This window comes from Ananas comosus, linkage group 17 (assembly GCF_001540865.1).
Source record: "Ananas comosus cultivar F153 linkage group 17, ASM154086v1, whole genome shotgun sequence".
Lineage (NCBI taxonomy): Eukaryota > Viridiplantae > Streptophyta > Magnoliopsida > Poales > Bromeliaceae > Ananas > Ananas comosus.
The window spans coordinates 2,735,938-2,763,820 of NC_033637.1; the positions used below are offsets into that span (position 1 = coordinate 2,735,938).

At 36.2% G+C, this 27,883-nt stretch overlaps 5 protein-coding genes across 12 annotated transcripts; 3 read left to right on the forward strand and 2 right to left on the reverse strand.

Moving 5' to 3' along the window:
- LOC109723007 lies at window positions 6,526-10,873 on the forward strand. Its single transcript, XM_020251198.1, has 6 exons — window positions 6,526-6,719; window positions 6,974-7,005; window positions 9,109-9,300; window positions 9,466-9,516; window positions 10,311-10,375; window positions 10,496-10,873. Exons 1-6 carry the CDS (start codon window positions 6,667-6,669, stop codon window positions 10,571-10,573), a joined length of 471 nt encoding a protein of 156 aa, XP_020106787.1. The 5' UTR covers window positions 6,526-6,666; the 3' UTR covers window positions 10,574-10,873.
- LOC109723006 (2-dehydro-3-deoxyphosphooctonate aldolase) lies at window positions 11,650-17,576 on the forward strand. Of its 3 annotated transcripts, none has more exons than XM_020251197.1 (14): window positions 11,650-12,013; window positions 12,397-12,492; window positions 12,571-12,668; window positions 12,754-12,850; window positions 13,533-13,598; window positions 14,002-14,061; window positions 14,203-14,277; window positions 14,934-15,018; window positions 15,479-15,537; window positions 15,746-15,790; window positions 16,583-16,681; window positions 16,908-16,955; window positions 17,043-17,090; window positions 17,191-17,576. In XM_020251197.1, the coding sequence occupies exons 3-14, from the start codon at window positions 12,637-12,639 to the stop codon at window positions 17,245-17,247; spliced, it is 771 nt and encodes a 256-aa protein (XP_020106786.1). In that variant the 5' UTR covers window positions 11,650-12,013; window positions 12,397-12,492; window positions 12,571-12,636; the 3' UTR covers window positions 17,248-17,576. The 3 variants fall into 3 exon arrangements, with proteins under 3 accessions (XP_020106786.1, XP_020106784.1, XP_020106785.1); XM_020251195.1 differs by lacking the exon at window positions 12,397-12,492 and having other exon boundaries at window positions 11,650-11,823; window positions 11,956-12,013; XM_020251196.1 differs by lacking the exon at window positions 12,397-12,492 and having other exon boundaries at window positions 11,682-11,743; window positions 11,956-12,013.
- LOC109723544 (adenine DNA glycosylase) lies at window positions 18,274-21,561 on the reverse strand. 3 transcript variants are annotated; one of them, XR_002219704.1, is made up of 8 exons: window positions 20,941-21,561; window positions 20,707-20,766; window positions 20,365-20,481; window positions 20,175-20,272; window positions 19,235-19,761; window positions 19,022-19,128; window positions 18,750-18,883; window positions 18,274-18,553 (listed from the first exon to the last, which is right to left on the reverse strand). XR_002219704.1 is itself a non-coding variant. In XM_020251960.1 (7 exons), exons 1-7 carry the CDS (start codon window positions 21,421-21,423, stop codon window positions 18,800-18,802), a joined length of 1,476 nt encoding a protein of 491 aa, XP_020107549.1. In that variant the 5' UTR covers window positions 21,424-21,561; the 3' UTR covers window positions 18,274-18,799. The 3 variants fall into 3 exon arrangements, 1 of the variants encoding a protein (XP_020107549.1); XR_002219703.1 differs by having other exon boundaries at window positions 18,721-18,883; XM_020251960.1 differs by having other exon boundaries at window positions 18,274-18,883.
- On the forward strand, window positions 21,565-24,047 carry LOC109723546 (ubiquitin-like-conjugating enzyme ATG10). Of its 2 annotated transcripts, none has more exons than XM_020251961.1 (7): window positions 21,565-21,635; window positions 21,921-22,078; window positions 22,184-22,234; window positions 22,320-22,382; window positions 23,101-23,200; window positions 23,286-23,383; window positions 23,666-24,047. In XM_020251961.1, the coding sequence occupies exons 2-7, from the start codon at window positions 21,926-21,928 to the stop codon at window positions 23,855-23,857; spliced, it is 657 nt and encodes a 218-aa protein (XP_020107550.1). In that variant the 5' UTR covers window positions 21,565-21,635; window positions 21,921-21,925; the 3' UTR covers window positions 23,858-24,047. The 2 variants fall into 2 exon arrangements, with proteins under 2 accessions (XP_020107550.1, XP_020107551.1); XM_020251962.1 differs by having other exon boundaries at window positions 21,602-21,631.
- On the reverse strand, window positions 24,352-27,146 carry LOC109722754 (hemolysin A). Of its 3 annotated transcripts, none has more exons than XM_020250884.1 (9): window positions 27,028-27,146; window positions 26,832-26,865; window positions 26,635-26,714; window positions 26,178-26,280; window positions 25,935-26,091; window positions 25,628-25,756; window positions 25,269-25,355; window positions 25,010-25,054; window positions 24,356-24,725 (listed from the first exon to the last, which is right to left on the reverse strand). In XM_020250884.1, exons 1-9 carry the CDS (start codon window positions 27,104-27,106, stop codon window positions 24,591-24,593), a joined length of 849 nt encoding a protein of 282 aa, XP_020106473.1. In that variant the 5' UTR covers window positions 27,107-27,146; the 3' UTR covers window positions 24,356-24,590. The 3 variants fall into 3 exon arrangements, with proteins under 3 accessions (XP_020106474.1, XP_020106473.1, XP_020106472.1); XM_020250883.1 differs by having other exon boundaries at window positions 26,832-26,910; XM_020250885.1 differs by lacking the exon at window positions 25,628-25,756 and having other exon boundaries at window positions 24,352-24,725; window positions 26,832-26,910.

The window sequence follows — 27,883 nt, forward strand, 5'->3', positions numbered from 1 at the left end:
AATTAATTTATTTTATTCGCTAAATTTTTTTTTAAAATATTAAAGGCAGTAGGATTATAAATCAATCTAGGAAAATATCTAGAATTATTTGCTAAAATTATTTTATTTCAAAAGTTAGAAAAAAAATAAAAAGTGGCTAATTTCAAAAACCCTTGATTTAACTTAGTTATGTGGTAAGATTTTTTTTAGCTTACTTGATCAACCCACTCGTCAGAAGTAGATTGGTTGGTCCGCTCCGTTGTGTTCGATGCGACGATGCTAATAATGTGATTTGTGAGCACCCGTAAATTTTAAATAGTAAAAACAATCTTTTTTAATTTGTTAATAACTTGTTGAAACTTAAACTTAAAAAAATCCTTTTTTTTCTTTTTTCTTTTTTAACCAAACCATGAGTCCATGAGTAGGCAATTCAAGTACGGAACGCAAGCATAAAGGGGTAAAAACGGTTTGCTGTTTAGTTTTTTTTTTTTTCGTTTTTGGGTCAGTTTCGTAAATTTCAAAATTTTTGATAACTCTGTTATAGCCAATTTCAAATTGAAGTCTAAAATCTCGAGCTTTAAATTGAACATCTTATTCATCTATTCTGAGATAAATTTGTTGTGGTTCGAGCTATATAACAAGATAGCTTGTCCGTCTGTCATTTTGTAACTTATTTTTGTGCTAAAATAGTATAAAGCATGTTGCAGTTGCGGTGTGGTAAAAGAATTGAGCTTCTATGCTTTTAAAAGTACCAAGTCATTGGTGCTTGTAAGTTTTCGGCCCTTGGATTAAAGAATGTACGGTTAGGATGATGTGGGCCCCCTAGGGTTGAGTGGGTGGTTGGTTGAATAGTATAATTTAACGGATAAAAATGATCAAAGGCAGGGATCTAACGATAAAAAATTTACAAGCACCAAATATTTCATATTTTTATAAGCACCATAGCCGACTCGTGGTAAAACATTAATAGGAGTGATATACAAAATTTGAAATATTGGTTCATACGTATCACACCAAATAATTTATAGATGCTTTTGCGGGGAATCCAAAGCATTTTGATGTGAATAGAGAACATGAAAGAGGCCTTGAATAAGTATAAGTTGATTAACATTAATTCCAAAGAAAAGCTCAAAGAAATAATCCTAGGGTGTGTTTGGTTCGCACTATCTTTTAAATATTTCTAGTAATCTAATAGGAATAAAAAAAATATGACAGTATTTGGCTAAACGCACTAAGTAATCTAGTTGGTAATATTGAATTTACTTGGGAATAAGATTCATTCCAAAGTACTAATCTCATTCCCTTGAGGAAGGGTGGGTATCCTATAATATGGATTGCAGTAATCATAATATGTCTAATATCTTTCTTTCTCCCTACCCGTCAGCTAATTGGTATTATTTTTCTTTACACTATAACCTCATATCTTTCTCTAAACTTATCTTTCTCTCTCAAATTTAACACTTTTTCTCTCTCTAAACTAAGCTTTTTTTTTCCCTCTTTTTCTAAAATCTCAACTCTCTCACTCCCTCTAATTTCGACTATATTTTTCTTACTATTTTTTTAATTATGCTCTCTCTTTCTAACCTATGATCTCTCTCTTTTTTCTAAAAAAATATTAAAATTTTTGGTAGATTATCTAAAATTAATTTAAAAAATAAATAAATTAATTGTATATTTTTTGTAATCTTAAATAATATGGCTAAATAATATGACCGTGCGAACCAAACACAGAAATTTCACATTCTTAGTAATAAAATAAATAGAAATAAAATTCTCGGACATCTTTTCATTCCTAATAATCTTTCATAATGCGAACCAAACGCACCCTTATTATAATCTTGTTTGTCTCAGCTTTTAGCATTGATTTCGAGGCGTACGGAACATTCAAGCATGTAATTGGCGACGATAAGCGCATTTTCATTTCAGGCAAATTTGCAATATAATCAGTTGTTTTTAAACCAACTTTTTTTAGTTTAAGTGATCAAGCCAAACAGGCTCTGCATGCGTTTAGTTATTCAAAATGTTAAATTACGTGGATAACGCTTATTCCACCTAGGATTTAAAATAGTGGAAAAGGCAACGGAGCATCTCACAAAATTGTCCTTTCTCCTATGCCGTGCATCATGGGGAATTACAAAAAATTGACTCCGAATAAACTCAACGTATAAACCAATCAACTTGTCTTAAAGTTTGGACAATTATATGCCAAAAAAAAAAATGCTAAAAATAAAATTAATCAAAGTCAACCAATGATATATACATTTTTGGGGTCAAAATTAGCTGAATTATAAATAAATTGCATCCAAGGCTTGGATTGTGCATGATTCTCCTTCTAATATATATATACCTAAACATTCCAAATTAAGCATGATTATATATACAATTAACCTACGAAATTCGGTATTAATACCGAAAATTCAAATAGAAACACTAATTTCTCTTTTCATGTACCATACATTGAACCTAAGAGGGTGCCCAAAGAATAAAAACTTTGGCTATGTAATGGTCAAAATGTTTAGCTGGAGAGTAGGATTAAGATGCATTTTGGTAACCTTTGTTTGGGGACTACTTAATTGCCATTTGGAACTGACTAATTAAGAAGGTGGCTGCCATGTCTAGCTTGTGTCTTGATACTATGTATTGATGACTAGAGTAATTTGAATGTTGAGGCAACATAAATGCATCATTGACTTGAATATTTGAGTTAATTAGGTAACTACCTTAGATACTAAGGAGAATTTGACGTCATGCGAAAAGATAGAAAAATGAAAGATCTAATAAGAAAAACAACAGTGCCTAGTGCAGCAGTTCTTATCCTAAAAAGAATTTGATTCTCTAGAATTCTGGGGCATTAGTCATAGATTAGTTTAAGATGAGATAATATTATGTCCCCTACAGGTAATGATTGGAAAAAAATAAATCAATTAGGAGGAAGATGCTTGTCCGTCTCTCTTACTCTCTTGCTTATCGATTGTTTGCGGAATTGGTTAAATCCCCATAGTGCACAAATAGCCTAATGTTTGGTACATCAGTAAAATCGGCTTTTGGCTTCTACAAGAAGTTGAATTTTCCTTGTTTTGTTTTCAAAATTTTAGAAGCAAAAACTACAATTTTCAGCGAAAGCCATAATTCTAGATTGTGAAGTATCTAAAAATCTAAGCACCTAAAGTTTAAACCTGATTATATGCGTAAAAAATCTTTTGTACTTATAATTATTTAAAGGGGAAACTTCAAATACCACTCCTGTGGTTTTACACTTTCTCACTTTAATGTCCTGTGGTTTAAAGTGTATTAATTTAGTGCCATGTGATTTTCTTTTTATCTTTTTACGTACTATTGATTCCACTATTTTTTTTTCGTTAAATTAGTGACAAAGTTAAAACTAAAGGATACTAAAGTGAATGTTCGATAAATCTAGGTGAGGTATCTGAAGTTTTTTGTATATAATTTAACGAAATATTAACGGAAAAGCTGGCGAAAAGATAAAAATAAAACCACAGGACGCTAACTTGATACACTTTAAACCACAAGGCACTAAAGTGAGAAAGTGTGAAACCACATGAATGATATTTGAAGTTTACCCTTATTTGAATGCAGAACAATTCTTAGCAAGCTGAGCATGGTTTCAATGAGAAAAATTGTTTTGTAAGCTGTGTAGTAAGTATAAATATACCAATTGTATACATCAATTAATATGGTTACAAACAAAGTTTCCATCTTGGTTTGCTTTTTTTTTTTCTTTTTTTTTCTTTTTTTTTTTTTCAACTTTGAGCTTCGTGAATCAACACAGTATACAAATTGAAAGGTTCACCTTAGCACTCATCAATATTGAGGGCAAATTAATTGCACACATAGGTTCATGCACTATGGTACAAAAAGTACCTTAAGTTGCGGTTTCACCAGCCAAATTAAAAATATTAAATAACAACAGGTGTAATCGTGCAACTTATGCTCCCACGAGGAAACTTAATTTTGCATACACTAGATTTCAGGCAATCACATGTGGCATTGCTGACATTTTTGTCCTTCCTTTTTCACCGACCCAGCTGCAAGTTTTGTGCTCAGATCTCTGATTATTATTTTTTTAAAATTTTTTTTAAACATAAATATTAAAAATTTATAAAATATAATGAATCCTTATAAATTTCAAGTCCTCTCTGCAATTCATGAAAAAAGCGGATTCCTTTCCTCTCTAAATCTACAATTATTCTCTTAATTAATAGAGCCTAATTCTCTCTCTTCTTAATTAGGATGGGACTAATTTTCTTCTAAATGTTTCTTATGTTACTCCTCTCTATTCATCTGCCCCTTCATCTTCTTTTTCTTAATTTTTTTTTCTTCTGCCCCTTCATCTCCTTTTTCTTAATTTTTTTTTTCTTTTTTTTTTGTCCACATAATGAATGGACAATCATGTCGTATTTAAAAACTCCATTGTGAATAATTGTATATATATTAGTATATTTCTATATACTCTTAATAGGATTTACTAAAAATAATAAAAAATTTCATTGTGAATAATTGTATGTATTATTATATTTCTATATCTCTAATTAGGATTTACTAATTACTTTACATATTACTGTAAAATATTTTTTTCCTGTTGCATCGATTATTATATGATTGTCTATATTATAACTTTTAATACTAGAATACTAATATTTTATTTACTTATGTTGATATTTTATTATTTATAAATTTTTTACTTTAGCAGTAACTATCCGCCGCATCGCGCGAGTACCTACACTAGTATTACTTTATAATAGTATAAATTAGGAGATTCTTAATTAATATAATATTAAATTAGGAGATTTTGAATTTTGAATGTGGCCAGATTTCTAACATTATTAATTTCTTCATGATCAGTGCTGCTATAGGTACTTTAGAAAATATCCAACAATATTACGGATTATGTGACATTGTTATTATTAAATTCTTATATAAATACTAATCTCTCAATATGTGTTAGTTAACGTATCAGTAGTATTGTGGGATATCCCAAAGTGAGGTACCCAATGTTTTTCTTTCTTTTTCTCTATTTACTTCAAATCTATGGTAAATTTGTACAAAAATACTATTTGGATATATAGTGTTTCAAAATTTGATTATTAATACTCTTTTAGTAGTTTTTATTTTATATCGTAATCGAATCAAAAGTTTTGAACTAATACTTTGCTCTTTGGGCGCAAAAGAGTCATCGATCTCTTAGTCCTATTGCAGCCAAAAAAGCAAAAAAAGTGTGAATCTTATGTTACATAACACTTTCATGTTAATTAGAATACGAAAAATATTTAAAAAATTAAGATGAGCTTGGAATTTTGTACTGGTTGCAGGTTGGAAAAGTCAAAACCAACCTGTTTAGCCAAAAGAATGTGTCTTTGACCTGAAAGGAAAATATTGAAATGAGCTCTTGGATTCAAATAATCAAAGATCCAATTTTATTCCCTTTTACCTTTTTTTTCCTTTGTTTTTTTTTTGAAGAAAATCTAACACCATGGGGTGATTTCATATCAGCTCTAGCAGGATATTATTTGGATGATTTCTATTCAAAACTTATATAACATTTTAAAATAACTCAAATTACACTTTTGTACGTAGAAACGCTATCAAACTTGAACATAACTTTCACACTCCAACGTGCTAGCTTCATCCTCTTTGTCCAATCCTTTTTGCAATGCTCAAATTAACATGCAAACATGATTCCACGCAAGTTGTAGTTGGAAAAGTTTTGCAAAATATAGGAAAATCCTCTAAATTAATCAACTTTATCTTGGTTCAAATAGAAACCTATATCTATCTTTTATTTGAGCAGAAAAAAAGAATCTATAAGACCACTAGTAATTTAGGTATAAGGTGTCTGACAATATATCCTTAATATTAAAGATTATTATCTTTATATGTACATGTACATTTCGATCTTTGAGCTCTAAGCTTCATGTTTATCATATCATATATAGATTTTTAAGAGAGGATTTGGAGGATTCGCAGTCTATGGGCATTTGTTAAAAAAAAAAATGTAAAAAACTTTGGACCCTGAAAAAAGAAGGAAAAAAAAATTTGCAGATATGAAGTCGGCAATGGAACAAACTGTGTTGCCGACACTGGTATATCGAAGGCGAAATAGTTAAACAAGTGGATACGGCGACGAGACATCAAACGACGCCGAAATCATTGAGAAACCAAAAGAGTCCACTCCATTGGTCGAGCCCTTCGCCTCTTGGACCTAAGTTCGGCCCAATCACCCCCCCTTTAGCCCAAACTTGGGCCTTCAAAAACCAGTCCATTGAACTAAGTGGGCTGCGGCCCACACGGCGACGGCCCAAATCCAATTCCCTGTGGAATCTCCCTCTCTGCGCTACACTCACCAGCTCGTAAAGATAAGTGACCTCTCACCTCCACTAAACATCACTGTTTAATTATTAGACAGCGCTAATTAACGAATAATTCCCATCTAAACTCGGGGTTAATCAACAACCTGTGGGAAGCGTGACAAACGCGCGAAGTTTCCGATCCCTCCCTCTCCCGACTACTCTCTTCCCTTTCGCCCTTTTCTCCCTCTCCCTCTCTCTCTCTCTCTCTCTTTCTCTCTCTCCGACGAGCCCTCGCCGTGGGAGACGAGGAAGGAGACGAAGAAGAGGAAGGAGACTCCTCTCTTTCCCTCTCGTCTTTTCTCTCTCTAGGGAGCTGAGGATGATCGAGAATAACCCCGAAAGCGTCAAGCGATACGCTCCTCCCGTACACAGGTAGGGTTTCTCTCTCTCTCTCTCTCTACTTTTTAATCTCATCGTATCGCTTAATAATGCGTTTTTGATGGAATTAAAGCTTCGCGATTCATGTATTTTTGGAGAAATTACCAATTTGATCTGAGGCGTTTGCTATATACCCTCTTTGGATTGTTGGATTGTGTAAAGATTGCTTTTTGGGGTTTTTTTTTTAATTTTAACTGGAATTGTTATTTTTGTTTGCTCACTGCTTTGTTTACTGGTCATTGCTTTAGGAATCGGTCGCTCAACAGGCGCAAATCGGGAGGTAATTTCTAATTCGACTCATTCTGTTGCAGTGGAGAGTGAATTGTTGTGAGATGTGTTGATTTGTTTGATGCTTTATCGTGGCATTTACTTCTGCGTCTCAAATTGGTAGAAACATGTGGTATTGTTTCCTTGGACCTTTTCGATTTCCAACTTTATTATCTACTGTCTTATCATCCCCATGATTCATCTTAAGAGGATCCCGTCCCTTTTATTCAGCTTTCTAATTATGTTAGAGCATGAAGTTGAAGGGAGATGGTTTGAACTGGTTGGTATTTTCAGTTTTTAGAGTTTTAGGTGGTTTGAGTATATTCATTTTGCCTAGCTTATAGCCGATTGGGAGGAACTAGATGTTGTAGTTGAGGTTGTTCATGTGTTGTCGTTAAATCATGATTGATTGCGGTAAGCAGGGAGAGCTTAATGTAAGATTTCCTCTTAAAGGATTGTTGATGTGTCTCAATACGATATTATTTTAATTTTGCTATTTTATCCAATTATAATTTTCTAATTCATTTGTAATAATAAATACCATTTATAACTATATTGTGGCGTTTGTAATGTAATGAATAGCAGTTGGACTAGAAATATTTAATTTTTGTCCTTGATAGCATATATTGAAACTTTTCCACTACCTACTGTGTTCCTATTGTTTGAAATTCCTGGCTCTGCGTTTGTGTAAAGGGGAAGGGGCAAGACAGAATGTGGTAGGTTGGTGTAGGGAATAGATGGTTGCTTTTGGATTGTGTGTGCATTCCATGTACTGCGAATTGATGACTAGCTACGAAATCAGGTATTTATGTTGTTGTTACATTCCAATGTAAAATGTTGTATGGTAAGAAAAGGATAGTTTTTTCAGCCATGATACACATCCAAGATGACATGTGTGCTGCCTTCAATTTCGATTATCTTTATGTAACTCTTACATTTTTCAAAAGATGGAGAGGATGATGAAAATTAATTTTTTGAAATTACATTTGCACATTATCACAGTGATTACATTTCTACTTCGCATACATATGTTTTGTAAAAGTAAAATTTCTAAAGTTTTCCCATTTGTCCATGCAAATGAGTCACAACTTTCTATCACAAAGTGCTGGTTGCATGCAGCAAAAATCTGCAGTTGGTTATATTTCTATAAAGATCTCTAATTATTGACAATGAAAAGCTGTCTGATCCACTCGCTGTTAATGGGGTTAGTATTCCACCGTGTTTTCTACATATCTCAAACTAGGATGCTTCATGTTAGAAAGTCAAACTTTCTATACCTATCTAACGGTCGGGCTTACAGTGTTGGTTAATGAAATGATCAATTGATATTTAATAGCATGCCCTCGTGGATGGATGTGCTTGAGTTTATTAGTGGTCATTACTAATGATTCATATAATTTCCTTTTTTATGTGTGTTACAATGTGGTATCTTGTTTTGAGAGCACATAAACTGCAAATTAAGATACTTGTGAAATGCTTGCATGCATAAAGGTGGCAATAATGTTAAACATTTTTGTGACATACTTAGACAAGGTATCAAATACCAGTATATTTCTGGTTCTTGTGATATCTTCTTTGGACTCCGTGTTTGGTTCCAGTGCTTTGACAAATTCTAAATCCTCAGACTTGAGTTATATTATTGGTTTCACTCAAGGTTTTAAGTGCCCGTCGGCACAAGCCGTATCCACCGTGCCGTACCGTGCCAACAAGATATCGGCACAATACAGGCCCCGTGTCGATGGCACAGCTCAAAACCCTCTATTTTTTAAATTAGTAAGTAATTTCCTCAATAAAGTTTAAAAGATGTGATAAAAAGATATAATAAATAATTAGAATATTTTGTTGCTAAAGAAAATAAATATTTCATGCTATTATATGTCGGCACACAAGATTTTTTTGACCGGCATGCATCGACACGGCTCGGCATGCACCGTACCGTACCGTGCCGGCAAGTTTCCGGCACGACCCAGTGCCACGGCAGTTAAATCCTTGGTTTCACTATTTGTAGATCTAGTTCACAAATTTCCTTTTGTTACTATAGCACAATACTTGAAAGGAAGAAATATCGTTCTATTGATCGTAACCTCATCTCTTGTACTTGAAAATTCTCATGCAGATAGATTTGAGAAAACTAATAACTCATATGGGTCTGATGGGGAGAAGAATCAACCATCTTACTCAAAAAATTTAACTACTGTAAATCATGGAGATCCTGGTGTCAGCAGTATTCGAAATGAAAGCACTCACTCTGGATTAATACCAATGGAGGGTTGTTGTACCAGTGAGGCTGCACAGCTTCTAACTGAGCGTACGTATCTGGTCACAAGAGTTATCCACCTGGTTTCGTTGTTTTCCCTGCTATTTTTCTGGATGCTTTGGTTTGACTATGGTGCTAGATTAACTATGATATTTTGACTCTTTTGTTTAAGCTGGTTGTGAGCTGCAGTTCTTTCATTCTCTGTTCTTTGTGTAGGTTGGGCAGCTGCTATGCACTCTTGCAATGATCCATCAACTGATTCATCTGGTGAGATTTGTACATTAGTTTTCTATAGTTTTCTTTCATCCAGAACATGGGAAAGTTGTTGTGACTGTGAGACCTTGAGTGGCTAAAATTTTGTGTATTATGAAGGTTGCTTCTAGTAAAGTTAGCCAAGACATTTCTAATATCTGTTGAAAACTTGAATTTGTTACATGTTTAGTGTCCTCCATATTATTATAACTGTCACTGATTTTGAAATTTCACAGATAATAAACAATAGAACATATTGTGAGTGTGTAAATGCCCATTTACTTGTCATAACAATCACTCTCAGGGGGGTTATTCTGTACTTATCAGAATTAGCCTCTTATGTGCCTAAGGTGCTCCTACAAGAGAGTGATCTCGTACTTGTAGTACGATCATATCCAGCTCTGTGATCTATTCGTGACCTGAAATTTCTTTGTAGATACTATAGGCTTGTTGATTGTCATAAGTATGATCAATCCATGATGATATATTAGCTGTGGTACAAAAGGTTTTATAAGTATAATTTATTTAACGTGTTCAGCTTTGATGAAGAGTTGAGGAAAGTTCTAAACTTTGACAGCCTGCAAGGAAGTCTTTTTGTTTGAATTGAAGGACTTTAAATTGCTTACAGTAGGACCAACTAAATTCAGTATATGTACCTTTGTATTTGCACCTTGTAAATATTGGATGCTAGAAATGGTTGTTGAGGGGATCATTGAAAGTAAATGTGTGTAAATCTTTGTTGTAGGATAATTCCTTCTTCTGATTAACAGGATTGTGTTCTCGTTTGTTTCAATTGTTTATGTGACCAGAGAAGCCTGTTATATATTCTGGAGCTAGTGGGTCATCATGGGGTCACCTGAAACTCCCTCATCAGGTATATAATAAGTTGATCGACAACCTTCCTTCTGTCTCTCTTTTTAGTTCTTTGGTCTCTCTCATTTACCATTTTCCTTTTAATCACGTCAAATCATTTTCTGGTAATCCTTGTTGGCAGATGGACTTCCTAGGGGAACTACAACGAGCATTAAGTGCTCAAGCTGGTGCAGTGCCGACTGCCGGATATCCTAACTGATTCAATAGAAAAATCTTGTAGTTCTAATGTACTGAAAAATCCTTAAAAGGGAGTCCTTTTGTGTGTTCATCTTCGAAACTTTTACGGAGATAATTCTCTATCTGTATCAAGCTGTTCAATTTAACACATCGTTTTATGTGTTCCTCTTTGCTACTTTGACATGGATTATTCTCTCTGTATCAAAAGCTGTAGTTAACATTACACAGATGGCATGAAGATGCTTGCCGTGTTGTAGTCGGAACAAGAAGAGATGGATTACAGAACTTACATTTTTAATTCATTGCAGAAGTTTGCATTTCTTGTGCCCGCCCCACACATGAATGGTCATGTTTTTTGATCAATGTAACGGCTCTTGTGGGTTGTTCGCCCTGAATCAGCTTTACAATGATAATGAGTTCTTATGTCTACCGTTGGACCGAGCTGGTTGGTGATAGTGGGTTTGTGTGTGTGTTTCTCTCTTTAATTTTATTTTATTTTTATTTTTTTTTGCCTTTTTCAGTTTTCAGAGCATGCTTAGAAACTCATTTGGAATCTCTACTTTTAGAGCCGTTATTGGCAGAGAAATTTCTACCGACCATTATTGCTGCAGATCTTATTGATCCGGCTTTGAGAACTTTTAAAGGGTTGCAGGAAATTATGCGACTCTCTTGTGCCCAAGGGTTGGAGCTGTTGGAAGTGTTACATGGAACGTGCCTACCACATCATTCGTGGACGCACGGGCGTAAAAAGCATCGGCAATGGGTGTTTGATTTTCCAAAAAATGATGAAAAATTATATTTTATATAAAAAAAAAATCCACGGCAAATATTTTTTCTTATTTTTATTTCTGATTTTTGTTCTGAATTTTTTTATATAACAATCTGAAAACTTTTTTTTAAAATTTCTGTTTAAGAATTAAACGGGCTAAATTTTTTTTTCCAACCGCTAGCTAATTTTCTATGATATTTTTTCGGAGAATCAAATGTCCCGTAAGACACTCTACTTCGAATAAGATGATTCAAAAGTGATATTTTTTATTTTCATGTTTTTTTAATTGGTATACGTGCGGCGACAACGTGGTGGACCCGATCCATTTCATGGATCTGCCTACCTCTTATTGCGGTTTCTTTTTAAACAGCAGCAGCGCCCAATACACACTCGGATTCGTCACTCGCTTCTTCCCCTCCTCCGGTAAAAAGCTTCTGAGCGGTCCAAGGATACAGCGGCGCGTGCTAAATAAATTACTTACAACAATTGCGATTTTAATCTCTGTAATCTTAACATTTTCGTGATCGCCATTTCTTTTCTCCATTTTCCTTCAACTAATTCAATTAGATCCATTTCTCAGAGGAATTTATTACTAGATCTAACACTGCTCTGATGGATTTTCTTTTACGAGATAGGTCACTCTCACTGCGTTGAGGCATGGATTCCTCTGTGGCACTTTTCAACCAGCTCAAGGTAAAGCCCTAATCTCAAATTTCTCGATTTAAATACGAAGCATTTTTGTTGTGGCAATGCCTCGAACATCTTTCGTGCATTACAGTGCCCGTCGTTTGTTCCTTTAGTTTTTTTTTTAAAAAAAATTGTTTTTAGAGCAGTTGAAAGTTGTTTATTAGTAGTAAGTAATTCGGATTTGTAAGGAATTGTTGTCGATACTTCGGCTTGCTGTAACTGCAGTTGCAGTAGTATAATTATCAGGATTATGTTTCCGTATGTTGCCGTAGAACTATTCCCTGCAGCGATTAATGTCGCGGCATTTCATCGCACATTGGAGCTCTCTGCATTTTGTGATGCTCATAAATACCGGCTTGTTAAAATCTCCTTTTGTTTCTTCTGGTAAGGTGAATCAAGGAAAAAAAAGAAAAAACGCAAGCGAGATGTTTGTGAAAATGCCCCAAAGAATGCATTCGAGCAAATAGCCCATTGCACTTTTAAAAGTTTGCATCCTTGACTCTGTGGAGGTTTTTTTTTTTTGGTCCTTTATGGGCACATGATTATATTGCTATCTCTGGCAGGCCGCGGAGCCCTTTTTCTTATTAGCAGGCCCTAATGTTATCGAATCTGAAGAGCATGTTCTAAAGATGGCTAGACATTTAAAAAGTGTCGCATCCAAGTAAGTAGACAACTACTTTGGTTAGCTTTAAATCCCTGCCTTTCATTTGATAATATTTGTTGCCATTTTTCGTTTTGAATAATAGGCTAGGATTGCCGCTGGTCTTCAAATCCAGCTTCGACAAAGCTAATCGTACATCTTCAAAATCATTTCGAGGGCCCGGGTTGGAAGAAGGTTTGAAGGTATTAGTTGATGTACTCATGATTATTTCTCGTGTTAATTAGTGCCGTGCTTGACGAAACGTAAGATGAAAAACTAATTCTCTTATGGGAAATGCGACTGCTGTTGTAACTTGACGTCTGCTTGAAGTCCTAAATTGTAGAAAAACTTCTACGTGGGATTGCTCCTAATTATAATAACCTACATGCACTTGTTTGGAGATAAACTTGTGCTAACAAAACAACCTTCTAATAAATCTTCATAGTCGATGAGTTTCAGTAAATTCAGTATCTTTGGTGCTTATGGTTTGTTAACTTGTTTTCGCCTTTTAACTGTCTTATAACATCTTAGTCAGCTGTTCAACCGGCAGTGTACTTAAAAAATTTGTTCTCCACTGAAAAAAGTGATTTCTCGTCTTCTGGACGCATCCTTTCTGTAACTGTAATCCTAACTTAGGGTGAAACTTCAAGTTTTTGCATTTGGAGTTGACCAAGTGCAACTTACTTGGAACCGGCTTCTGCTAGACAATATGTTTTATCTTATCTTTTTAAATTCATCGAATCTTGAAATTGTTTTTATTTTGTTCGGATTAGATCTATTTTTTATATAAGGGCTTTCTGGTTATGCATCATCTGTGTTTGTGAATCCAGATAAATAATTCCTTCTAGATCAGGCTTAACTGAACGTATTCTAATTCTAATGCAGATCCTTGAAAAGGTCAAAGTCACATATGACATTCCAATAATCACTGACGTGCATGAAAGCTACCAGGTGATCTATTGCCTCTTACCTCTTTGTGCATTGCATGATAGAATATCTGCATTTTGGGCCTACAGCTTGCTTTGCTTCTTGTCTGATTCTCTTTTAAATCTACATGATTATTCATGTAGTTTTTGTTGTCTTCTAATAACATTTTTCAACTTTTCTTTTTTAAAAATATATATTGTCTTATTAGTTTTAATTTTCCGGACCTTGAATCTCCATACCAGATCATAATGCGGCTGTCATTTAGGTCATGATCTGTTTTGCTTCCTCATCTATCAACTCCAATTCCTTTTGATCTTCTGCTTTGGTCGTACAGTGTGAATACTGTTTCTCATTTATGGGTTAAGACTATTGGATTGTCATAAATGATGATGGTCTCTCATGGTTTCTGACCCGGTCTTCAATTTAGTGTGAAGCTGTAGGAAGAGTTGCTGATATTATCCAAATTCCTGCTTTCCTCTGCCGCCAGGTATAAATTGAATGAGACTACTGTTTCCTATAGCTGACTATTTATCTGCATAGTTATTGAAAAAGTATACATTTGAACTTGTTGATTTTGTGAGTGCATTCTGCTTCTGCTTGTCTAATATGAGATGTTCTACTCTAACAGACTGATCTTCTAGTTGCAGCTGCTAAGACAGGAAGAATAATCAATATTAAGAAAGGCCAATTTTGCGCTCCATCGGTAAGTTAGATGTGTATTTTTATTTGCCTGTTTCTTGTTGAGACTTGATTTGTTAGTCCTGGTCCCAAATTATGTTCATGATGAGTTACTGAGAGCAGCTCTTAAATGCAAAATTGCATTAAGTACTTGTATGTGGAATTAGAAAGAAAATGAAAAAGTATTCATGGTATATACATTTTGTTTTAGAAATATTCCTATATGTTGCAACCATCTAATCTATTATTCACATTGGTCCTCTTAATCCTACGGTAGATCATACTTTGTAGATTATCTATACAGGAGGATTAAATTATTCCATCTTGAAACATACTCAATTCTAAATTATTTTAAATTACAACATTCTGAGGACCGGATAAAGTATGGGCAAATTTCACTTTGAACTTTTCAGTAATGTAAATATCTGGCTGTTTCCTTCGATGATTAACTTTGTTTTACTGCTTCACACAGCACTTGTTCTTTGTAGTACACATCATCTAATACTTACATTAGTGTGTGCTACACGTCATCTCATAACCCGATAGTCTATACTGTTGTTTACTATTGCATGACATACCACCATATACTCTATACTTCACACTGATATTTCAATATTTCATTCATGCTTTCCTTCTGTTGTCTTTTTTTGTCAAATTTTTTTATGACTTCTGATTTGGTAGGTTATGGTAAATTCTGCGGAAAAAATCAGACTAGCTGGGAACCAAAACGTGATGGTTTGTGAGCGTGGCACCATGTTTGGCTACAGTATGTTTATCTTTTTTCTTGTAGGATGTAGCTTCTTTGTCTGCCCAAAAGTAAAATACCATCTCCATCATGATTTGTGACTTTTATGTTAAATTGCATCCCCCGATAAAGAGCCATACTTCATTGCAATGTTCTTATGTTCTTTGCAATAGGTGCAATATACTGCCAATCAACTATAAATATATTTCATTTGTAAAAATGAAGCCATCTGTCTCTAAGCAAATGTAGTGTGATTATATACATTTTTTTTTTCTCAAAAAATTTATTTCATTATTTTTATATCTTTAAAATATTTGAACTTTCAGATTTATGTCAGTTCATGGTAGTTTCACATAATGCTTAACAAAAGGAAGTTTGATATCTGTTCACTGATATTATCGTTTACCTAATACTATGCGGTTATATAAAGTTGAGTTTCACATTTCCTGCAAAAATTAATATCTATGTCTTAAATATCTAGATGATTTGATTGTCGATCCAAGGAACTTGGAGTGGATGAGAGAAGCAAATTGCCCTGTTGTAAGTATCTATTTTGCTCGTAGGTGCTTGATTGGCCTTGAACAATGTTCTAATATTGAGTAATTATTGTCATAAGGCATTAAGACACCAAGTGAGTTCTATCTAACAACTTATGTTGTCTTTTGTCATGGTAATTTCTGTAGTGCATATGTTTATTTCGTAAGTTTCTTACTAAAGCTTGTGATTGATGGAGAGTTTAATATTACAGGTCGCAGATATTACACATTCACTGCAACAACCTGCTGGGAAAAAGGTTATGATTTGCATACTTCTCGAATAGCACACTAGGCTCAGACACTCAAAGTTTAATATTTTCTTATCCGTAATTTTGGTGGGCTTCAATCTTGTAAATTAGGATGTTTAGTGTGGGTAGACTTTGCGGACAGACATCTAATTTCCGTGCTCTATCCGGTTTCAGTAAGCTTGTCTGAAAAAGAAGTGTGAACTCTCACTTGTTGAAAAAAGTTGATTCTCTGTGAGACTGTCAACAAATATTAACAAGAAAAAAAATTAAGGGTTTTTGAAAATCTACAAACAGTGAGGCTATACCAAAATAACCTCTCTCTCTCTCTCTCTCTCTCTCTCTCTCTTAGGTGACAATATTCAATTTCCTGTAACAATTAAAATAATGGAGATAAATGCCTTCAAAGGATGCAAGCCCTCTAGAAGTCTATGTAGATAAAACATAACCATTAGAGCAACACAAAAATATAAATTAAATCCAACCAACGTCAAATAACAGGTAAATTACGAGACCATGAACAAGTGAAAAAAATACTGAGATATGAGCAGAGATAAATTGAGAAGAGAGACATTAAGGAGAGACATGTAACTAGAATAAGAGTAAATTTGTGTAGGAACGTCACAGAACAGGTATTAAAGATGGTTGTGCCTTCAGACTTTTTCGGAGTACTTCATCTTTTATGTTAGATATAAGCTCTGATTCTGTTCTACTAACTCATACACAACTGCTTTCCAGAGTACGTAAACTCGTAAATTTTGAATATTTATTAACTAACGTGGTTCTTTTTTTCCCTTTATATAGCTTGAAGGTGGCGGCGTGGCGAGTGGGGGTCTGCGAGAACTAATACCTTGTATTGCAAGGACATGTGTTGCAGTTGGCGTGGATGGGATCTTCATGGAGGTAACATTGATGGTGTTGTTTGTCAATTGTTAGTCGTTTGCTATTAGGTCTTTTATTTTCTGGTAAGTTAAAGAAGAGGAGACAGGGAACTATAGACTTTAACGACTCGTCAATATCAGTTGCACAATATTGGCGGCATCACGAATTTCATACATGGTCACCACCAACTTCTGGGAATATTTATTTACCCTCATTCTGATTCCTGTCTTTCATCTGTTCATTGTAGGTACATGATGATCCCCTAAATGCGCCTGTTGACGGTCCAACACAATGGGTGAGTATCCATCCTTTATTTTCAAAGATATTTTCTATTAATATGAAAAATGCATACATATTGATCAGGAGTTGCTCAATAATGCAGCCATTGCGCCAGTTGGAGGAGCTTTTGGAGGAACTCATAGCTATAGCTGTAAGATGTTTTTTCTCATCCTTTTCCTCACTTCTACAGACTTTTATCACAAGCAGTCATTAGTCCAATGCTGATACCAAACTCTTTTTCGTACATGAAGCGGGTCACTAAGGGGAAAAAGCCATTCAAAATTGATCTCACACCGTTTCGTGATTAACCTGAAGCGGCCGATAACAAAAGGCGCTGCATCTGTGCTTGCAGATCTGCCTACTCTGATGTGAACCAGTTCGGTCTACGTATCAGTAGTGTTAAATGTCTTCTATCGTACATTTAGTCATCGGTACCTACTTATCGTATTTTGGAAGCGGCTTCTGAAGACGTCAGTAAACTGTAGGTGTTTATTGGATCTTGTTGGAGATTCTGGGAAAATCGCTATTCGAATGAAATGGTCGAAACAAGTTTTGATTTCCAATAAAACTTCCTCGAGAGCTCTTTGTTGCAGTTATAAATTTAATTGTGAATTCTCAGATATGGGGTTTTGCTTTTGAGCCCAGTACATTTTTACTTCCATTGCGCAAGCTTTTTAACTCGAGTAGGAGTTGCTCTTTTGCATAAAATGTGTGATGCTGATTACAGTTTTTTTAAAAAAATAATTAAAAAAATCTGTCATTAACTTGTTATTTAAGTGCACAGTAATAATAAAGAAATGAAGGACGGAATAATGGGATAATTTTTGTTCCAATTAAACTATACATTTGAATGTAACCCATCTTTTATGTACCGATAAATTTTTCTTCTAAAATAGACGCAAGTTTTGTAAATAATGAAGAACACATCTAGGGGAGAATAGGTTTTTTTCCCCTTTTATTTAAGTTAAAAGCAGAGCAAAGGCCCATTTACGTAGTCGGCCCAAAAATTAAAGGCCGTACGGAGTTGTAAATTGAGCCCATATATTGTTTAGTTGGGTCGGTGGGATTTGTCCTAGCCCAAATATTCTAATTGCTAGATATTTTCTCGATTTTTTTCATTTTTTTTATTTGTGTAAATTTCAATTAATCTAAAATTTTTCAATTTGACTTAAATGAAAAAATAAATAAATATTACAAAAAAAATAGTTGCGGGGTTTAATTGAAATTTAGTAGACGACCTAGGCTCAGGCTTCGAGGCAACAAAAATTTTGTTGGATATTTGAGTAATTTTGGATTTTACGGAAGTAATAGCTAATATTATCAGATTGTATAAGTAAAAAAAATCTTTTTTTTTTCACTTTGTCATTCAATATCCAACTTTCACAAAACCTGTACATAAAAATTACAAATCTAAACAGCAATTTATAGGACTATAATCCTGAAACATCTTTCACCAGTATGCTCTCATGTCTTTACAAAATGTGGCCCAGGACTACATTTGGCTTCCTAACATAGCAAAAAATCTCCAACTGTTGTCCAATGCTGCTCCTAGAAGCAGCTCCACTGGCACTGAGGAATCGATAACAGCGCATCACACCATTTCGGTTCAGAGCCCTGCGATAGCGAACAACATGTAGCTCCTGAGCTGAGAAATATCATATTGCTTTCGCAGGTTATCTCAATATGCTGATTCAAAATTGGGCACAACTCACGAAGAACACGGTTCAAGTTAATTTAGCACAACTCCTATAAGTTGATCAAGATTTAATAATTTACTTAACCGACGAAACTACTGGGCAAAGTAAGCAACTCATTAAGTGGTATCCTTGTAACATCTTCGATCATTCACGGCTCATATGACTATAGGCTTTTGATCCTTTTCCTTGTTCCTCTTGTAGGATGTGATAACTTTTTCTCCTTGATACCCTTAATCATATTGTAAACCTGAATTAGGGTAAAAAAAAAAAACATTAATCCAATATTTATGTTAACATTATAGCAGAGATAAGTAGAAGTAAATATTCGAAGCTGAGCTTATTTTTGAAAAAATAATTTGACAACAAAATGCATTTAGGATGCTACCTTTCGTACTCCAGATGTCAATCCCATGGTCTCAATCGAACTTACATCAAAGAATTTCCATGTTAATTTGCATTGCTCCTCACTTTTGGCCAATTTATCCAAATTACCTTCATCACAGACAGAAGACTACATAAATAATAGCACATCTAAAGCAATCAATATAATGATTCTGAAGAAAGAAAATCAGAGTGGCTAAAAAGGGAGATTTCAAACCTTCAATAGTCAAAATCATCAGCTCAACATACATGCGCAGTCGAATGTGAGAGAAAATGTGCACATACTCGCCAACATCCTCTCTAGAGACCACCTTGCAGTTCCTTCTAATATCAAGATTAAACGACTTCTTCAAATACTTATCCATTTCTTTTCTCCTTAAGCCAACATCGACTTTATCTTCATCTAGTGGAACAGATGGGAATTCCCAAAGCCCTGCGAGCAGTCCTTCTTCTGGCCTCTTCACTAGAAGAAAGACATGGTTCTCGTCCGCGCCTTGCATGATTTGAACAACACAAACAGCAGCAAAATCATGGCGTTGTTTTGCCTTTAAAACTTTTGCTGGGAAATCTGTAACTTCTACTGATTTAGTATCTTTGGAGAGTGAGAGCGCCTTGCACTGTTTAGAAATAGGGCATGAAGAGCAACCGGGGTTTGTTCGGCTGCATAAGGTTGCGCCAAGTTCCATTATGGCTTGATTGAAGTCTCCCGGTCTCAAAGGATCAACCAACTGGCCAGCTAGCTTCCTATAGTGCTAAAACATGAATATTATTAGTAAAACTCTGCGTAGCTTCGAATCTGAAGTACATTACGCAAGAAAACTATATTACTACTAATAAGAAAACAATAAATCAGTTGTAAGACAACGGAAATAATTTGCATTGCAAGCTACATAAAGCCAAAAAGGATTGAGAAAAAAACGACAGGGGGACAAAAAAAAGAAGGCAATATATTTACATGGTTAAGCTTTGATCATGGTTCATGGGTAAAGATAAAGCAAACATTTAACTGTACCCTGATACATCCAAAGCTCTAAGAAGTGAAAAATAATGGAAAACCCTACGGTCCTCACAAAGGAATATACGTGTTCATAACCAAGTAAAGGTAGTTACCATCATTCTTCTATAGTCACAGTGACAACAATGATATAGGTACTCACCAAAACCTCTTCACAGTTGCAGTTTCTTTGGGGTTCGCAGAGATGGCTTTAAGCCTACTGATCACTCTCACTACATTCCCATCAACAACAGGAGCAGCCTGAAATGACAAGAACAAGGCGGAGCTAAAATTAGAAACTATTGTATGAAAACCATGGCGGAAGAGAGACCACAACAATTAGAAATGTTGACCTCATTAAAAGCTATAGAAGCAATAGCCCCTGCAGTGTAATTTCCAATTCCTGGAACCCTACGAAGCGCAGAAGCTGTTCGAGGAAACTCCCCTTTATCAACGATACACTTGGCCCCCTTAATTCACCCAAAAAAACACCAATTTCTCAGTCCGTTCTAAAGCTTACTAGTAAATACGAGGAAAGAAATAATAAGCACTCAACAAGCTAATTCAAAATCCTTCCTTTTAACCCTCTCTGAGGAATAACATCAAACAGGACACATGCATCGCTAATTGGGTAAATTGGTTTCCTTTTCCATTTAATCTTGCTAACTAGGATGAGCAGTGTAGGATTTTTATACCTCTAATAGAAAGCGCGCCCTTCTGTAGTACCCCAAACCAGCCCACATCTCGTTCACTTCCTGCAAGAAAACACAAATGGCTCGAGATTGTAACTTTCTTTCTTTTTCCTCTCTCTCCTCAAGCTTAAAGCGGAAGTAGAAACAGAGCTTCTGCTTTTTGAGACGCAGAATCTCATTTCAACTGTAACTGAGTGCAGAAGCAGAAGCAGAAGCGGGGCCAAATAGATGGGTAACCTCTTGCGAGGCGGAGGCGAGGCGGCGGAGGGTGGGCCACCTCTTCATCCACCTGTTGTAGTAATCCACCACGACCGCCACCCTGGTCTGCTGCAGCATCACCTCCGACACCCACACCGCGTACGCCCTCTCCGCCTCGTCCACGCCGCTCGCCGCTCGCCACGGCAGCGATCGCCGGTGCTCGTCGTACCACCGGAGCAGCGACGCCCTCAAGCTCTCCGCTTCGCCCTTCGCAAAATCCTCCATATCTTCAACGGCGGTTGCGGCTACGGCAGCGCCAGCCCCGGGCTCTCCCGCCGCCGCCGCCGCCGCCGCACGGCGGCGGCGCGGTCGCCTCTTCGGGTTCTCCGCCATCGCCTCCATGGCCGGTGAAATCGAGAACGAGGAAGGGCTTGGGACGTTTGAATTTGGGATTAGGGTTTTCCCCGCCATTTTCAGGGTTAGGGATTGGTCGAATGGGAGGGCGAGAGGCCAAGCGCTCATGCGAGTTGTGCGATCGTTGGACCTCCGGGTCTCCTTTTATGAACCGTAATTGGGCCGATCCTCATCGAGTCCGGCCCATTACGACGGCCCAGCCCCTTTGCATCCGTCTTCTTCCCCATTATTTTTCCTCTATTTTTTTCACCTTCTTCTTCCTCCTCTCTCTCTCTCTCTCTCTCTCTCTCTCTCTCTCTTAGATGCTTCAAATTCCGTAGGTTTGATTCTCCTCTTCCACCTGCTATCTATGTTGCTATGCCGTGTTTAATTCATTATTAAGCTTTTGTCTTAAAAAACCCATTTTTGTTGAACTAGATGGCTTAGTAATCCTGCCATAATTGATTAGCATATGAAATTATTAATTTAGCTGCTTTTTCTTACACGATTTACTAACTTAATTTTCCTCTTTATTCATAAAAACCGGTCAAAAAGGGAGGAAAAAGCAAAAAATGGTTTACTAACTTGATTTTTTTTTTTTTGGGTAACAATTTTGGGCCTATTAGACAAGATGGGAAGCTCTTGCTTATGGAATGGAACTCTATCACCAGATGAGTTCAACACTGCCGCAACAGCTCTTGCTAAGAGGTGGAAGGAGACTGATTCTACTCTTCCTGAGTGGATTTGGATACCTTGTCAAAGAATGGGTGTTTCATCATCTAATGTCGGTGGTGATTCGTCGCGCGTCGTTGTTTCTGTTCTTTCCCTTACTGTTGATGCATTTGTTCTTTAATATTGAACGCCTAGTTAGTTGTTCATTGTGTTACAGGTGGAGGGATACTTGGCCCTCGAGAAGGTTTATCGTCACCGTGGCAGCGAGGTTGATATCGTAGTAGTTTGCGGTTATTGTATATAGGGATGGTAATCTTGCAATCACTAAGTCTTTTATTAATCCGTCTTTCCAGGAGGATAAAGCTGATGACAATTGTTCCGTGGATGAGGAGCTGGTCGACGATGATGCCACCTTGGTATATTATCCATTGCGTAGTTTTCTGAATTCGTCATTTCTTTTGGTCTCATGGTTTTATATGTTTTAAGGATGAGTTGAAGTTTCCGAAAGTCTTGTTTTAAATTCGATTAAAAGCTTGTCGCCATAGCCAGAAACAAGGAGCAGAAGGTTAAAGTTAGGCACTCCAGTTTTGGTTGTCTAAGAAACCATCTAGCTAGAAGGAAGAAGCGGAAAACTCAAATGAGAGCTTCTATTTGGCTTCCTAGTCAAGCCAGAAAAAAAAAAATGGTTTTTCATAAGCCGTAACTATGCTTTGCCAGTAGAAGAGCAGTTATGAGGAACCTGCGCAACTAGCACTTGGTTCTGCCGCAAAAGATATATCACAACGTTTGGATTCTTGTTGTTGTCGATGGTTTGGATTAGCGTAACGGACAGCTTTTATTTGTTTGCTAATACATCCAATTTTTCATCTTTTGCGAGAGCAATGTTATCTACTTTCAGGCATTCTAGAGCCCATTAATTTGTTTTTGTAGGTTGATAATAAATTAGAAATCATTATCATCGTCCAAGACTCTGTCCGGCAATATGAATTCCGTAGGTTGGTTTGTCAGAATATCGTGTAGAGACCTAATTTACAAACATGTAATTTACCATGCGAACTTCTGCTTTTCTATATCTTATTATTTGCTTTCTCCATCTAAAGTTCTGAACTGATCAAACTTTTGTTCTTTTCTCAGGTCTGTGGCAACAATGATGATTTGCATGCCTACGACTTCCATATTGTTTACAGTTATTCTTACAGGGTTCCTATTTTATATTTTCGTGGCTATCGATCTGGTATGTCTCTTACGAGAACACCCATGTTTTTTAATCTCTTATCTTGTTATTGAAACAGAGATATCTGATTGCATTATTTCTGTAGATGGCCATCCGTTGAGCTTGGATGAGATTGTGATGGATCTTCCTCCTCATTCATCCAATACACTAAAGGAATCTAAATGGACATTCCTAACTCAGGAGGTAAATGTGCTTCCCGCTTGGTTTCTTTGATATAGAAAAGCTGCTTTAGTTAATATTGCACATATTGTCACGTGAGCGATGTTTATACAGCAAGAATATTGATCAAGCAAAATAGTCGTTATTCTTTTTGTCGATATTCTTCATGCCGTATTTAGATAAAATCCCCAGATGCAAAGAGCAATATTAACTAAAGCTGCTTCTCTCTTGCTTTAGTTAATATGCGCCTCATCACCTACGCAACAATAACAAGAACTAATTTGAATGACGCGTGAAAACTCGCAGGAGCATCCTTACTTGAATAGGCCATGGTACATGTTACACCCCTGCGGAATAAGTGATTGGATGAAGTTGCTTCTTGTGGATGGTGTGTCGAATGAGGGCAGTAAAACACCGCAATATTTACCTGCATGGTTATCTGTCATTGGTCAGGCAGTTGGATTAAGAATTCCCCTTGAACTGCACCAAAAGCCCTAGAATTGCATTTTCCTTCGTAATTTTCGTTATTTCAACTGTAAATCAACTGTAAGTCATAGCTATTGTCAGGCCATTTTTTCAAAGGTTTCGGTCTATCGATTTTATGTATTATTTAACAATCGTAGCAATTTACATTTTATGTACTTATGGCCAGTGACTTTTTTGTTCAATTTTCATGGGTGTTTATTTAGTTGGAGTTCATTAGACTAGTGAAAGTCAAAGAGATACCAGAGTTGTTCTTCTGATGATTTAATTGCCAATAATATTTGGCTTAAAACTATTAGGCGGTGGCCGGTTAATTATAAGGCTTGTCATATGAAATCTTTCGCATGTTGGCACTGGTTCTTTTACATTGACCCCTGAAAATGAGATTCTAAGGCAAGTGGAATTTTCTCAACAAAACAAAAGCAAAGATGGATATAAGATACGTTACAGAATACTTATGCACCGAGTAGAATTGTCTTACACAGTGCAATCTCAGGAAAAATAAAAAATAAAAAAATTCTCTGTAACATCAACATCTTACACATTTTGCTTGTACAAGGTAACATAGTGTTTCTAGTTAGTAAAGAACCACAGAACAACAGCTGACTGACATGTGTCTGAATGTGTCAATTCTGAATACACTTCGATCGCAAAGAAGTTGCAGAACTAGTCTTCTCTACAAAGGTATCCTCAGTTAAAAGGTAGGAGCTATTCCAATCATTGAGATGCTGCAGTGAAAATCTATTAATTATGTCGCCTTGGGTATTCTCTGAAAGCAGACGAGAAATTCAGTGTTCCCTTCGGCGCCCTTAATTGGTGACTCTATCCATCCTTTGCTGTGAAATCCGAAATCTTCTACGCCCTTAATTATCCTGTCGAGAACCTGCAATGGGTAATCAAATATTCAGATTCCCATAGCTCAGCTCTGGTTATATTAATATGAAATCAAAGCTAGTGATAGAAAGTACCGTATTATAATTCCTTTGGCCGCGTGCATGCATACAAATATGTTCATATAACACTAATGAATGTTATCACTATGAAAGCAGTGTCCATTGACAGGATGTTTAGTTATACAGATTAAAGAAAGTTGATCAAGGAGAAAATATTAGCAAACAAGGACACGAATTAACGTAACACCAAGCATAAGAGGAAACATATACATACTTCTTGATGCACCTGAGGATCTCTCACAACACCACCACCTCCTACCTGAAAAAGACCAGATATGAAGATTCATAACGTGATGGCTGTCGACAAAATCATAGGGGAATCAAATCATAAACAAAGATATTTATAAATAAATTTCTCCATATGGATATCCTAAAATCCAAGCAGAAAGAAAATTCTGCGTATAAATAAGATTTGAAAGCACAAGGAGCGGCATAGGTGTTCAGGTATTCTGCATACAGCTGGAGTTGCAAACCTGGGATTTACGAGCCTCAAACTGCGGCTTGACCAATGTTATCAATGTAGATTCCGACTTCATAACATTGACTACTGCAGGCATAACCTACATTTTATAAATAATAGTTAAGCAAGCTAGTAGAAGCAAACAAAAAATCTTCAATCATAATGCATTATGCTTCACTCAAAAACAAAATGACAGCATGTATCAAATATATCTACACATACACACAACCTTAATCTTGCATTACTTGAAAGGGTACTAACTCATCGGAAATAAGCTGTTGCTGTCAAATGAAATGTGACAAAGAACAAATTGAGGAATGCATGGTTGTAAGAAATGGCATAGAAGTTCAGCTGTTGAGGCTTAAAGCATACCAGAAGTATAGAGATGAATGATAAGTCTAGTGTCACCAAGTCAACTAGTTGTGGTAGCTCAGAAAGATATCTTAAATTTGTTCGTTCAATTACACCGACACGCTCGTCTTGGCGAATCTTTTCAGCCACCTACAGAACCGATAAATGTGGGATTAGTAGGATCAGGGCTTACTAGAATAAGACAACTGATTTTCTAATGTACATATTAAAACTAAACGATCTGTAATGCTGCTATAAGTCACAGCACACAATTATCAACAATTCTAATTCAACTACAGCAATAAGCACTTGTAAAGAATAAGCAAACCTGTCCATAGCCAACATCAACACCGTAAACATATGACGCGCCGTGCTGAAGTAAACAATCAGTAAAACCACCTGTGGACAACCCTGAATCAAGCGCTACTTTTCCGACGACATCAACACCAAATTCTTCGATAGCTGCCTCGAGCTTGTATCCTGCTCTGAATCGGAAGGAAAATAGTCAGATCTTCATAAAACAACCTTCTTATATGCGAAACGATAATAGGCTTTTCCGCAGGAGCATCACCTACATACATATTTGGGGACCACAGCCTTTATCTCGACAACCGACTTATCGGATACAGGTGTTCCGGCTTTGCTTACAACTCTTCCATCCACAAGAACTTTGCCTGTTACGCAGGATGATGATACATTAGATAGTGCAGACAGATATGTCGGATCGTTGGCGCAAACCATTAATTCCAAAAGCTTGAGCTGTTAGAAATACACAACCAATTCACTAAAAGCGTATAGACATAGCACTACGGGTCTCGATTGTGACTCGGCCTAACCAGCCTCACGTCATTTCGAACATGACTTGGTCCAATTCAATTTCACATCATTTCGAACATGACTCGACCCAACATTGCCCGCCACATTACAGAATGCTGACTCATTTAAGCCAACAAGATATATATATATATATATATATATATATATATATATATATATATATATATATAACACAGATTAGAGCAACAAACCTTGCAGAATCCATGACTGGATGAAGGTTCGGCTGTACTGCTGATATCTCTCAAGACATACCTCATCCAATCGCTTTTTCCTGAATTACTTTTGTATTAGAAGCAAGAACAATGGGCCACGATGTAACAGGAGAGCAAAGCCTACATGTTTTGGTGAGTGGAGGAACTTGTAAAAGAGCAAAGTAACTACAGCTTACTTCTTAGGCAGATGAATTTTTTCAGATTTTGCCACTGCAAAAGTCCTGAGGGGGCAATAATTAGATCGCTCACTTATTCCTGTCAAAAAATTACACACTTAAAACTGTGAAAAAATCAGAATGATTTCGAGGAATGGGACTAAATAATGGGTTAATAATTTTTAAAAAAAAAAAACAAAAGAAAAAGAAGTTGTACGCAGGAATCTTGTGGAGTGAATCGAAGAAGAGAAGATGGAGGTCGCAGAAGAGCGGGAGAGTGGAAGCCTTAACGCCATCGCTTCTTCCGCCGTTTCAGGTCGGCAGATCGAAGCGCAATCTCTTCTCCGCTGGGCAAATAATGGGTCGGGTAGGATCCGATTAGGATCCGTTTATAATTGGGCTGGCCCTGAAGGCCCTGAACCACTCACTCGGGAGTCAGGGGCCGTTTTAGACCCGGCAATCTCGACCCAAACCAGCGGGTTACCCACAAATTTGCGAATATGGGTACCAATTTTTCCAACCCAAAAAATTATGGATAAAACGGATGGATACCCATTAAGCAGTGGGCATTTTGGGTAACCCGCGAGTACCCACGGATAGCCGCACATATATTTTTTAGTTATAAAATATTTTTTTAATTAATATATATTTTTTATTTACTCATCCTAAGAATTCTAATCTAATTTCTTATTGCGTGTCTTGTATATTATAAAATATTTTTGCTTTAAGACTTTAAATATTTTTATTATATGTTATGGTATTTTAAACAAGGCCAATTTGCATAAAAAATTCACTTATTTTGGGCTTTTGCAAAACCGGGCCACCTTTTTCGTTTTTGCAAATTCGGTCCGCTTTTTCAGCAAACTGACCAAAATACCCTTATTATTTTTTCTCTTTCCTCTTTCTCTCTTCTCTTCGTTCTCTCGTTCTTTTTTTTTTCGCCGAAAAAAAAAGCGACGGCCGGAGCACTGCCAGGCGGGCTCTTCTTCTTCTTCTTCTTTCTGCAGGAGCAATTTTTTTTTCTCTTTTTCTTTTTCTTCTTCTTCTTCCACCTGCTGGAGCTTTTTTTTTTT

What these genes read in the sequence shown, in the direction of transcription:
- LOC109723007 (XM_020251198.1), top strand. Translation starts at nt 6,667, where the DNA reads ATGATCGAGAATAACCCCGAAAGCGTCAAGCGATACGCTCCTCCCGTA. An exon ending in TACGCTCCTCCCGTACACAG is followed by an intron (nt 6,720 to 6,973) that starts GTAGGGTTTCTC and finishes TCATTGCTTTAG; the next exon opens with GAATCGGTCGCTCAACAGGC. An exon ending in TCCATCAACTGATTCATCTG is followed by an intron (nt 9,517 to 10,310) that starts GTGAGATTTGTA and finishes TTATGTGACCAG; the next exon opens with AGAAGCCTGTTATATATTCT.
- LOC109723006 (XM_020251195.1), top strand. Translation starts at nt 11,978, where the DNA reads ATGGATTCCTCTGTGGCACTTTTCAACCAGCTCAAG. An exon ending in GAGAAGCAAATTGCCCTGTT is followed by an intron (nt 15,538 to 15,745) that starts GTAAGTATCTAT and finishes TTAATATTACAG; the next exon opens with GTCGCAGATATTACACATTC. An exon ending in AGGAACTCATAGCTATAGCT is followed by an intron (nt 17,091 to 17,190) that starts GTAAGATGTTTT and finishes TCGTACATGAAG; the next exon opens with CGGGTCACTAAGGGGAAAAA.
- LOC109723544 (XM_020251960.1), bottom strand. Translation starts at nt 21,423, where the DNA reads ATGAGCGCTTGGCCTCTCGCCCTCCCATTCGACCAATCCCTAACCCTG. An exon ending in GGGCGCGCTTTCTATTAGAG is followed by an intron (nt 20,482 to 20,706) that starts GTATAAAAATCC and finishes GGGTGAATTAAG; the next exon opens with GGGGCCAAGTGTATCGTTGA. An exon ending in GATGATTTTGACTATTGAAG is followed by an intron (nt 19,129 to 19,234) that starts GTTTGAAATCTC and finishes TCTGTGATGAAG; the next exon opens with GTAATTTGGATAAATTGGCC.
- LOC109723546 (XM_020251961.1), top strand. Translation starts at nt 21,926, where the DNA reads ATGGGAAGCTCTTGCTTATGGAATGGAACTCTATCACCAGATGAGTTC. An exon ending in ATCGTCACCGTGGCAGCGAG is followed by an intron (nt 22,235 to 22,319) that starts GTTGATATCGTA and finishes CCGTCTTTCCAG; the next exon opens with GAGGATAAAGCTGATGACAA. An exon ending in TCGACGATGATGCCACCTTG is followed by an intron (nt 22,383 to 23,100) that starts GTATATTATCCA and finishes TTCTTTTCTCAG; the next exon opens with GTCTGTGGCAACAATGATGA.
- LOC109722754 (XM_020250883.1), bottom strand. Translation starts at nt 27,106, where the DNA reads ATGGCGTTAAGGCTTCCACTCTCCCGCTCTTCTGCGACCTCCATCTTC. An exon ending in TCACTCCACAAGATTCCTGC is followed by an intron (nt 26,911 to 27,027) that starts GTACAACTTCTT and finishes ATTTTTTGACAG; the next exon opens with GAATAAGTGAGCGATCTAAT. An exon ending in GTCCCCAAATATGTATGTAG is followed by an intron (nt 26,092 to 26,177) that starts GTGATGCTCCTG and finishes CTTCCGATTCAG; the next exon opens with AGCAGGATACAAGCTCGAGG.